Below are 12,365 nucleotides of genomic sequence, written 5' to 3'. Positions count from 1 at the left end.
TCTTGCAGTACCAAAATAAGATAAATAAAGTAACAATAAGCAACAAAAATAAGTCAATAGTTATAAGCAACAAGGTAAATTTAAAGCAAAAAATGAAATTTGTGGACTAAAGAGTGTTTCAAAGCACAACACAACCTCAGGATAATATAAAAGATAGCAAAGTAAAGCAAGTAGAATCAAGAACAGAGAGTTGGTAACATAAGGGAAAGGAAAGAGAAATCAGACTGGAGATCAACGATCCCCAACCCTAGGCGATAAATGCAAGACGGTTATACACAAGTTCCTCTGATGAAAACTGTGAAAGCACGTTCTAGTCCTTGTCAATTGCCTCAAGATTGACCGACAGGGACTAGAATAGCAAGTTCTGTTCCTTGGTCCTAGTGTCCTAGTGCCGCTAAATGGGTGGGGGTGGGTAGAGGTATACTCGATGTTGGTGTTGGGTGAAGGTAAATCATGGGCAGAGGGTTCGATGGTGGGATAGGGAATTCGTGGGAAGCGGGTTTGATGGTGGGTATAGGTAAATCATGGGAAGAGGGTAGGATTTGTTGGTGGGTAAAGGTAAATCACGGTTTGATGGTGGGAAAATCATGGAAGAGGGTTTGTTTATTTTTTAATTTTTTTACACCTAAGGTTGTAGTAGAGGTGGTGGAGATCGAAGGTTGGAGAAGGGGGTACAGAAAACTGGGTTGGAGAGAGCTGGAGAGAGAGAGAGTCGAGAAGATGGTTTTCCAGTAGGTGATCAAACCTGGGTCCTGTCTGAAAAACCAGCAGCTGTTCCAATTGGTACCCTGAGCCTACCGTTAGTAACAGCAACTCCCGACGCCCAGAAGAGTGCCTTCCACAAGGTTGTAGCAACACGAGAGGCAGCACGGTACCGAGCTTCCCCGTATGAAGGCTTTGAGCATTACATTGTATATATAGAACTAAAATAAAGTCTTACGCAAACTATGAAAACTGGAAACAAACTCCTATCTTGAATAGGAGTGTTATTGGCTATTACAATGTTGCTGAATTAAAAGATAACTAACAAATATGAGTATTCCTACTTGAACTAGGAATGGAATTAAAACTAATAAACTACTAATAAGCTCATGAGAGGTAGGTAAAAGCCCAGCCCAGCCGGCTGATTGTTAGGCCCATAAGTGGACCACCTCGGTTCAGCTGTTCCCTTCTTGTGGCTGTATTTCAGCCCAGTATGCTTATCTACATCAACTCCCCCCAGCTTAGAAACATTCGACTCCGATGAATATAGAAAAGATATGTAGTGCTCATACAAGTCTGGATTGAGGCGTCGGAAATCGTCAACATGTATCCACGTACCATTGAGCTCTGGACGTCCCTTCCGTTTAACCAATGAGTAATAACCACTGTCACCCCGGGTTGTAGTAAATTTGTTGTTGAGGACATATTCAATTCATCTTCAACTAGGGAAGCCGAAGTGTGTGCTCTGTATCACCCTCGTCTGAATGATGACCAAGGTAGACAGTGAGATCTGCTACATTGAACACATTGCTGATCTTCTTTTTAGGTGGTAACTCCAACATATATGCATTAGGTTCAAGGCATTTCAGCATTGTAAAAGGACCCATTTTACGAGGAAATGATGGCCCTTTAAGAAGAGTGGTACTTGGACACTAGTTGATCTCCCCAAGGGGAGAGTTCCTGTTGGATGTATGCGGGTCTACACAATTAAGTACCGATCAGATGGTACTTTGGAAAGATACAAGGCTCGGTTGGTGGTCAAAGGGTAGAGTCAGGTATATGGCATTAACTACCAAAGACATTTGCTACTGTGGCCAAACACAACTCAATCATAGTTGTCAAGGTGTCTCCTAGGTGGTGCCTAGTCGTCCAGGCGCCTTGGTCACCTTGGCCACCTTGGCCACCTTGTTCGCCTGATTGGTGTCGACTTGATTTTTTACCCTCTCTACCGCCTTGGATCGCCTAAGCGCCGTGACAACTATGAACTCAATCAGAGTTCTCCTATCAGTGGCAGCCAATAGAGACTGGCTGTTGTATCAATTAGATGTAAAGAATGCCTTTCTCTATGGTAGAAGAAGTGCATATGCAGCCTCCACCTGGTTTTAAATTTCCCTCAGCTGAAGGGAAGGTATGCCTCTTGAAAAAGGCTCTTTATGGTTTCAAGCAGTCTCCTAAGGCTTGGTTTGAGCGATTTTGACAGACTGCGATGTAGACATACCATCCTAAGGAATGGGTATTCCTAGAGTCTGGCTGATCACATCTTATTTATCTGGAGAGGTGATGGCACTGTCATAGACTCACAACCAAGGTTTAAGTATCGGTATTGGGTATCGTATCGATCGGGCGATTTTAAGAGACGTATCGTAACGTATCGGAGATACGTATTGCTTGGTGCATAAACGCATGAAGATGATAAAAAATACACATGAAAATACACTTTTGGACACAAAAAACAATATAAACAAGCAATGTATGTCATATATCATGCATATACACTAAGAATTGTGAATAATGTATAACCAGACAAGTGCAACACTTTGAAATTGTTATAAAAGATGAGATTTCTTACATGCAGAGTCACTCTATTGCCATGAAGAATGTCGGGGTGGATCAAACTCATGTCTGTAAGGGTCTTTAAGAATAAGAGCAACTAGGATGATATTGTGTATTGACCGAACATAAGCACAATACTGACCCTTAAGGAAGCCATTTTCGGTTTTGGATGAAAATGGTGGATTTGAGTTCAAATCTTTGCAAATGTATACAAAGCATGCATCAAATAGTTTAGTTGAACCTATTCTCCTTGAATCATAGCAAAAAAAAAAAAAAAAACTAAAATGCAAGATTTGAAGCTAAAGATCAAGTTTTTTGAAAAAAACCTACTTTTCCCTTCAAGTGTTGAGTATGTCTTGTATTCCAAGGATTCAAGTGCGATGTGGATTTGACCCGACCCGACATATTTTGTGGTGCGACCCTAAGGGAGAAAAAGTTGAGATTTAGTACCGATACATACCGATACGTACTGATACATATCGGTACATTTAAAAACCCAAACAAACACTAATATTAGTACGTATCGAGCGTATCGATACGTATTGACAGTACTGTATCGTATCGTATTGTATCGACACGTATCGGTCGATACATATCGATACATTCGATACAGTACATTTAAAAAAAAAAAGAGGCGTATCGGTCAGTATCGTATTGATACCGATCGATACCGATACGTATCGGCCAATACGATACGATATGCACCGATACTTTAAACCATGGTCACAGCTCTTACTATTTATGTTGATGACATTGTAGTAATTGGGAATGACCAAGCCGAGATAAGTAGACTGAAGTCATACTTGGCCCAACAGTTTGAGATTAAAGATCTTGGACTATTGAAGTACTTCTTGGGAATTGAAGTGTCCAGATCAAAGAAAGGAATCAATTTTGCCAAAGAAAGTTTGTGCTAGACTTGTTGAAAGAAAAAGGAATGTTGGGTTGTAAACCAACAAACTCTCCAATTGATCAAAATCACAAGCATAGTGAAGATTGTGGTCCTCCTCTTATAGATGCAGGAAAGTATTAGAGATTGTGATTGGAAAACTAATCTACCTCTCTTTGACTCGGCCAGACATTACTTATGCAGTTGGAGTGGTGAGCCAATTTATGCATGCCCCCAAGAGTAGTCACTTGGATGTTGTATATTGAATCATTAGATACTTGAAGTCTTCTCCAGGAAAAGGTCTTTCATATGCTAGGCATAACCATTTGAGGATAGAAGGCTACACTGATGTTGATTGGGCTGGTTCAGTTTCTGACAGACAATCTACAATCTACATCTGGTTACTGCACTTTTGTTGGTGGTAATCTAGTTACATGGAGGAGTAAAAAACAACCAATTGTGGTTAGGTCCAGTGTAGAGGCAGAATTTAGAGCCATGGCTCATGGGGTTTGTGAACTAATATGGCTGAGGCGGTTGACTCAAGAGTTGGGCTTCTCTATTGTGATAACAAGGCTGCTATAAGTATTGCTCATAACCCCGTTCAACATTACCGAACGAAGCACATTGAGATTGATAGACACTTCATCAAAGGGAAGTTGGATTCTGGTTACATTTGTAGTCCCTTTGTGCAGATAAGTGATCAAGTGACAAATATTTTCACCAAAGGTCTCCTTCCTAACCAGTTCAATACCCTTCTGTTCAAACTGGGAATATATGACATTTATTCTCCAGCTTGAGGAAGAGTGTTAGAGTTTATGTATCAGGGGTACTTTAGTCCTAGTTTATTGTAACTCATATTGAGTTGTAATTTTATCTTTTATTACTTTTTACCTTTTACCTCCCTAGGGAGACATGTAATTCCAAGGGTATTATTAATGAATCAAATAGGTACGAGTAGCACATCAGCTACACACCATGATTTCTCTCATCTCTCTACTTCTTCTTCCTTCCTCTCTTCTTAGCTAATACTCCTTGTTCCCTACTAGAATCAATCCATACATAGTTTCTAACTTTTCTATGATTGATTTCCCATGGCTTCTAACACAGACCTCAGAACCACCTCAAACTTGGATCGAGTTCCACTCTTATGGGACCCTTGACAATCCCATAAGATTTCCTCAATCTGATCAGCAGATCAGCATGCGGTTACCAAGAAATTAAACTGAAAAATTTACCCATGCTGCGAGTGAACAAAGGAGATATTATTGGGGTTTAAAATAGCAGAATAATATAACCAATATGAACCACAGATCTGAGAATGAAGAACTAATGCAAACCAGAGATTAAAACTTAAGATCAGAGGTGTCAATCGATTGGAATAAAACAGTACCTGTTTTGCGTAAAAACAGAGTATGAATTAGAAATAAGAAAACCAGGTTTCCCACCCACAGGAGTAGATTCCCTCAGTCCTAATAGCTTCATGCCATGCTGAATCTCACAACAGTTGCAAAGAACAAACTTTAATTTTATCAATAACGTGTTTGAGTTCTTGGCTCTGCAGAGATTAAATAGAAAAGCATCAAGCTTATTCCTAATCTGAATAGGAAAACTAAATCCTAATCAAACTGTTAAATTATCTTGTTGCTGATTACAACCAAAACTTAAAAGAATCATAATCAAACTAGAAAACTAAATAAACAATTTAACTAACAACTACTAAGCCCCAGATGGGCTGGACCAAGCTCACGAATGGGCTGGAAAACAGCCTATCCGACCTAGGCTTCAGTTGGTCCTGCTGGCCTTGTTCTTCTTCTTGCGGGAGTATGTTCAATACTCCTCCTTCTCTGCATCACTTAGGCATAATGGACAAAATTGTAGCCGTTGGTACAGCCGTGGTCAACCTCAGCTTCTCACGGTTGACCTCGGTAAGAGAGTCATTACAAGATTTCTTTCCAAGTTTACAAATATTCTCTCTCGCACGGTCGACCTTGCAATCATGCTGTCAATTTCGCGATTTTGCAGTCGACCTTGCGCCAAGGGTTCCAAAACCAAACTCTCTGCCATCCTTCTACTGTGCTGCATAGTCGACGTCTACGGTCAACCTAGCACATTTTGCATTCGTCCCTAAGGTTCTTCCGCTTTCCTAAAGAGCCTTATATTAGTCCAGTTTTTTTGCTTTACTTCAGGCGGGTGACTTGGCCAACACGCCTGGTGATATACACATGATTTCTAGGCCTTTCAGACGATAAAAATATAATTAACCATTCTAAGTTCAAGCTCAAGTCTATGGTCATTTACTACCAAGACCCAGGGTTACCACCGTTTGTCAAGTCAGGGTATGTTTAAGCCATTTGTCCAGTTTTTGAGGTCTGGTTAAACCATTGGTCACGATATAGGTCAATGTTGTGGAGGAATCGATACAACTTAGGATTCTAAGAATAAAACCAGTGAAAGCAGATCCTAAGTCTAGAAACCTAAGAGTCTTAGTCTTCACAACCATAATGCCATTGAAGCTTGATGAAGATGTAGACGCTCGGCTTCCGAATCACTTGAGTTCTCCAAAATTCTCCAACACAAGACATCTTCCAATTGAATACTCTTGGAGATATACCTTTGTTTCTCAAAGCTCAATGATCAATGCTTGCTTGGCTTCTTAAGAACGATACTTCAGAGAAGTTGACCAGAAAGCCTTTCTTGTCAGAGTATTCCTTTGAATGACATCCGGTAAAGCATACACAATGAAGTATTGTGTTTTTCAACATTTAACAAACATGTTTGAATGACCAAAACAATATTTGAAAATATGCCATATTCCAACACTGTCTTTTGTCTAGGGGTAAGTGACTGTTGTATACCTTTTCTGGTCCATATTCCCTTGTTGCTCAATCCTTTTCTCAGCTTTCTTTTTAAATGAAGTCCTCTCTTTACTTACCAAAACAAATTAAGAATAACAGTGATAAATATCAGCTATGGAAGATTAAAACATAAATTTTGGTGCCAATAAGACAAAGAAAAGAATGAGAAAAAAATCTGTGAATACATTTTGTTGTAAGTAGCATAAGAAAGAAACAGTTTCAAACTTCATTAAAAAATAGATTTTAGTTACATTTTTAGTTTTCAGAGTTAAATAATTAGATGAGGGCGGACCTTGGCGCAACGGTAAGGTTGCTCCATTCGGATTCGAGTCGAGAAACAGCCTCTCCATGAAGCGGGGGTAAGGCTGTGTACATTATGACCCTCCCCAGACGCAGTGGCGGGAGCCTTGTGCACTGAGTACGTCCTTTTAAGTTAAATAATTAGATAATGCTTGTACTTTCTTGTGCCATGATAAACCGTATGGTTGTCCAATCCATTCAGTTGTTACATTCATATCACTCATCGTGAACTTAAATGGAGTCCTCAGTTTTGTTAATTGTACAAGTCATGTGTTTTTTGATACTCCTGTAGCTGAACATGTACTGTTGAGGACATGTACCTGAGTGATAACCACATTTTAGTTGGTTTAGACTTTACAAAAAAAATTAAATTGCTTATATTTTTCTGTTCCCCAACCTCTAGATGTCACATCTGTGGAGCAGAAACTGAGTATTGATAGAAAAAATGAAGGATTGATGCAGATTTATCACCAAACTGGGCTTCTTTTTTTAGAAATAAGTCTAGGGTTGGGTTATATACATGTTGGGCCTTTGAAACCATGGGTTTTCAATGTAATAGATCACTTTTATGGACCTAAAGTAGGGGGTACATAGGTTGCATATGGGATTATCTCTATACTTATTTTATTTTCATGTTTTTTTTTTTTAAAATTGAACCGGTTGAACTATTGGTCCAATTTGAGTGATTTTAGTAGTTTTCTTTTAAGTGTTTAGTGGGGCTCGATTAGGACTCTGTTTTGAGTCTATTTTAGTTTCCTAGTCAGTTTAAGTTACCTAATAGGTTAAGGATTGGGATAGGCCATTCCTTTTTAGTGTAGGAGTCTATTTTTGAGTCTTTTATATAAGATTGTAAGGGGGCAAACATTAAACACGAATTTTGATATTAATGAAAACTTTTTGCTGCTCTTCTCTTCTTCTCCATTGAAGATTTTGTCTTGTGTTTGATTAAGGTTGGTGAGATTGGTGTTTGATCTGATTGACACTTTGCAATGGGAAGCCCGGGTGGTTCGTTGGTGGGATTAGTGTTTGATCCAATCGACACCTTGCGACGTAAAGCCCGGGTGGTTCTTTGAAGCTTTCTTTCAATTCTTTGAGAATCTCCTTCAAGTTCAATATCAAGATTCAAGATTTATTTAAGATCCTCTAACCAACTGAACTGCCCTTGCAACTACAGTAAGTTGAATCATCCCATCAATACCCATTCTTCTCCTAATCCCTTAAACCACCCCAAAACCCTAATTTTCCCACCCATCTCTTGAAACCATCCCATCTCCCAAAATTCTTAACAAACCATTCAGCTAACAACACCTTCAGAGCTGGCTACTGCTTCTGAAGTGCCTCTATCGCAGTTATTGGGGACTTGCAGTGGTACTCCGATCCCGGCGAGCATGGGCTCTGTCTTGGGAAGTGAGGATACTAGTGTGGGGGACCCTATCGTGGCGTGCATTGAGGAGAGGGATGATGGAAAGCTAGAAGTAGGACCGTTGAGTCCTTACACCAACCTGTTGCACGCTTCTCATGCTGCTACAGTTACATCTTTGGGTAACTGCAACAGGTTTAATGCTCTTGGTCCTTTGAATGAGGCTTTTCAGTCTCCTGGCGTTTCTGGTGTTTTTGATTTACATCAGACTGCAGTGGATATTGCATTTGGCAAGAGAACGAGCAATATGGGGGATGGTGTTGATATTCACTTTGCTTATGAATATGGTCAAAGTCTTGACCCTGAGGTTAATCCCATACCTATAAACACTAGTGGTCCCCCTCCCCCTATCTGTTGTTCTCTTGTGCTCCCTTCTTTGAATTCCCTTATTTCTGTTGCCATAGAGGGCCTAGATAGCCACGTAGAAATTGCTCCTCAACTCCCTAGGCATGTGGATGATGCAAATCCCTGCTTTTCTCCATCGTCTCAGGGTATTGTCAACATCCCAGCCAGCATTGAAAAAGAGACGAACCTAAGTGGCATCAATGGACATACTTCTAAGAGAAAGAAAAGAAAAGGCAAGAAAGGAAAAAATCATCAAGTGGACAAAGTCTTGTCGGTTGAGGAGGACCCTGGTGTGGCCCCTCTTCAGATGATAAGTGAAGTAAGCTCTCCTGTTGGGTTGGAATTAATTGTTGATTTGGGGGGAGCTTCAACTCCCATTGCGGAAGATATTGGTTTTATTGGTAGGGTTAATGGTGCTTCTTTGGATCGAGAAAGCCCTTCCTTAGATTCCAACCAAAGTAGGAGCTGGGTGATCCCTCCCATTCCTCCCTATAACCCTAATGGGAAGAAGGTCAACTTTATATATAGGTAATTGGTTGTTTGGGTTTGGCTATGTCATTTTCTTCATCTTTGAGTGGTCTCGCTATAGCTTGATTTGGCTGTAGGTTGTCCCTTTTTTGTTGTGGAGCTTTCTCCTTGTTTTTTCTTGTTCTTTCCCCTTTTTTTTTTTTTGAAGGGGAAAGTTTCTCTGTTCTTTTTAATACATTTTCATTCATCCAAAAAAAAACAACACCTTCACATAATTGGATAGAGTATTCTCTTGCCCAATTGGAATACTCGAACCAAGCTATTTTCCCATCACCCCATTCAAACCACAACATCCCACCTATTTTTGGAGATCATCCCATTACCCAAATTCTTCACAGACCAATCCAACCATCAGAAACACACCATACCTGAATCGAATTTCATTCCCTACTCTAGAAATAGTCGATCCAAACCCTAGCCCCAAATTCCCATCCTAAACGCTAGATCCCTCTCTTTTCCTCTTTCCCAAAACCCAAAACCCAAAACCTAAGTTGCAGCCCCTTCAAATTTACACATTTCCATCCCATCAAAACATCTCATGACTTTCACTAATAGACTCCCCTACCTTGACTTGACGTAACCCTAACCAAACCCTAATCCTAATTTCATCAAAAACCTTTTTTGACCTGCTGATTCACCAGTTCATATCAGATCCGGGTTTACTGGCTCCTAGTTGGTCTTCTACCAATCTAGGACTATATTAAGGATTTTAAAAGATGATTTTTCATGTTCACCTAACATATTTTCGCCTTACATCTACAACACCCTCATTGTAGTTAAAAACCCCACCCGGCCCCTGAGAGAGGCTTCAAGTATCTACTTTTCCAGTAAATTCACAATACATCACTTGCCAAGTTTTGGTCTTTGGTGGAGTTTTCCCAAAGTATCAAATTTGTAATCTTGATTTCCAATTTAAGTATATTTATAATTCCTATCTTAATTAGTGACAATGCACACATGCTGATTTTTACTCCCATGCCATGTTGGCACCTCTTTGGGTCCACATTGAACCTCATTAATGGTACTAGTTACACAGCAGGCTCAATCATTTATCATAATCTTCAAATTGCATACGTAGGCCATCAATGGTGAATGCTAAGCTCCGAGGGATTCAGATGGTGTTGGTGGGTCTACCTTGGTATTCTTGGCAACTCCCTTATTCCCTATTTATCCTTTGCTGAATTCTCCCATGCCTCGGCTGTTTCAGTGGGAGCTTCCTTGATTTACACACATCATTGTGACCTCTTCAGTTCCCTTCCTTGGCCAGCATTGTTGGCAGATACCTTACACATACTTAGCCAAATGTTAGCAACCCTTAGAAATATAGTTTGGGAAAATCTTGATAGCCCTCACTGAATTCTTTTGCCTTCGAAGTCTTTGCTGGGGACTGTCTTGGCGCCCTTTAACTTGTCTTTGAAATCGTGATGATATCTGGACCTTGGCTTGGTGTTATTGTTATGGACATCCCTAGTGCTATGTAATGGTGCGATTGTCAGTGATTTCATCGTTTCATGGACTTGCTTGACTTTTGATGACCTTGGTGTCCAAAAGGAACTTTGTGCTATTTCGAATGCAATAGCACTGCTGACCTGCAGATGATAGGGATTGCATTGAGAGTGTACACCCTTTTTTTATTGTGGAAGTGTAGCTCCACTGCACATTGTCGTGCGCTGGGTGGGTTTTCTTCACGGACATCATCTATTGAGCTGTTCATCTTGTTGGAGAACACTTGAATTTTGATCTTTTAGAGCTGTGGAAGATTTGAGTGTAGTGCCTTTGAGATATTACTTTTCCTAGAATTAATCCTTCTATTTCATGTATCGAGACTTGAATTGTAATCCCCTCGACATTGTCATGCACCACAGTACCATATGGTTTTCTGCCAGGGTATCAGTCAACTAGCAGTTTATTTTTTGACAAATCCAGAACTGCAGAATTCTGATTTGTTAGCTGAAAGTACAAGAAGTTTCCAACTGAGAATTTGCAATTAAACTGTTTAGTGACCTGTTAGTTTATTTAGGTATTGGTGGTTTGTTGGGGTTGGGGATGGGTTAGGAACAACTTGGGCACAATTGAAGCATCCAAATTCTGAAACAAGTAAGACCTCAAATGCTGGATGTTCTTGCTCATATGAACAGCTTTCTAATATTTTCTTGGCCCTGCCTATCGACCAAGAAATATAGTGTGTACTAGCTGGCACAGCAATTAGTGTGGAAATAGTTATGACCTCCAATAGGCTTATAGCGCTTTAAACTGGAAATTTTTTTTTGAGAATCTCCTTTTTAAAATGATTGCTTTTCTAAATGTTGAAAGTGAGGCTTATCAAATTCTTAATTTCTATATCTAATAAACTGGACTGCAATAACATGGTTTTCCGGACAAGTAATACCAAATTGTAATGAACCTTTGAGGTTAGTTTTCGTCATGCTATTGGCAGTTCAAGTTTATGATCTGTTGAATCTCTTCTTCCTTTTCAGGTTGACATGAGAGCTCGGATTCGTGGGAACAAGGGCTACTAAATGGTGTGATGTTCGCTATTATGCCATGCCTTGATTTTGTATAGATTTCATTGACTCAAAATTAATGTACTACCTCACTGAGCATGTTAAAACTTTTGTTTGTAGTACTGATGAAAAAAAACCATATAGAGCTGAGTTGAATTTTCCCATGCTCTAACATAAATGCTCGTCACAAACTAATTGTTCACTGTTACGTCGAATTACAACCTCACTTGAACAGGCAGTACTACATTTAATATAAGCCATTATCTCACGAATTGCAAACTTGTTGACTTTGAATTGTTTTTATTTTTTTATTACTTCTGTTTGATCTGCTTGACTCTTAAGAAATTTGATTAAATAGCTTATGTTAATTTTGTCTAGGCCTTGGTTGACTGACAACATTTTTTTTCTTCTTCTGTTTTAGTACTAAAGATAGCTGTCTGATTTAATGGTGAAACAGAAATTGTTTAACCAACTACATTTAGTTGATTTGAGCTGTCTTATAATACAAAAGTTTTTAAACATAATTTGAAGAGATTTTATGAGCAGATTTAGATCAAGCTTGCCAACACTGTAAACATATTATTGATGGTTCTACCAAAAAAACATATTATTGATGGATCTACCAATTTACTCATTGTTTGGCAATATTATAATAGGAAACTATAAATATACTATTGATGGATCAACCAATTTACTCATTATCTGGCATACTATAATATAGGAATATATATATATATACATAGAGACATCTAAAATTATCTTATATTCTTACACTTCACGACCTGTACATGGCAATAGTGAGTGGGTCCTGGTGATAGAGCCATAGAGGACCTCACACACGTTCCATTGGCCAACTTCCAATTTAAAACAGGTATGGTAACGTTCTTTTTTAGTGTTTTTGATGTTTTTTCGGGAAATACGCTAAAAACTGAATGATATGTCCGGTTTGTTTTTTTGAAATGAACCGGGCACTTGGCACACTTTTAGCACAC

The 12,365-nt window shown here is 39.3% G+C and overlaps 1 protein-coding gene across 1 annotated transcript in view; it reads left to right on the top strand.

Annotated features, from left to right (window-relative positions):
- Positions 1 to 11,542, top strand: part of LOC122666938 (cytochrome c oxidase assembly factor 5) — a 34,232-nt gene extending 22,690 nt beyond the window's left edge. Inside the window, exon 3 of the mRNA XM_043863055.1 lies at positions 11,347 to 11,542. Within this exon, the coding sequence (XP_043718990.1) occupies positions 11,347 to 11,388 (42 nt within the window). The 3' untranslated portion in view covers positions 11,389 to 11,542. The remainder of the gene's footprint in view (positions 1 to 11,346) is intronic.
- Positions 11,543 to 12,365: the final 823 nt, after the last annotated feature.

This window comes from Telopea speciosissima, chromosome 7 (assembly GCF_018873765.1).
Source record: "Telopea speciosissima isolate NSW1024214 ecotype Mountain lineage chromosome 7, Tspe_v1, whole genome shotgun sequence".
NCBI classification, from domain to species: Eukaryota; Viridiplantae; Streptophyta; class Magnoliopsida; order Proteales; family Proteaceae; genus Telopea; species Telopea speciosissima.
Note: the sequence above shows the minus strand (reverse complement) of the source record. Positions and strands in the feature narration are given on the sequence as shown.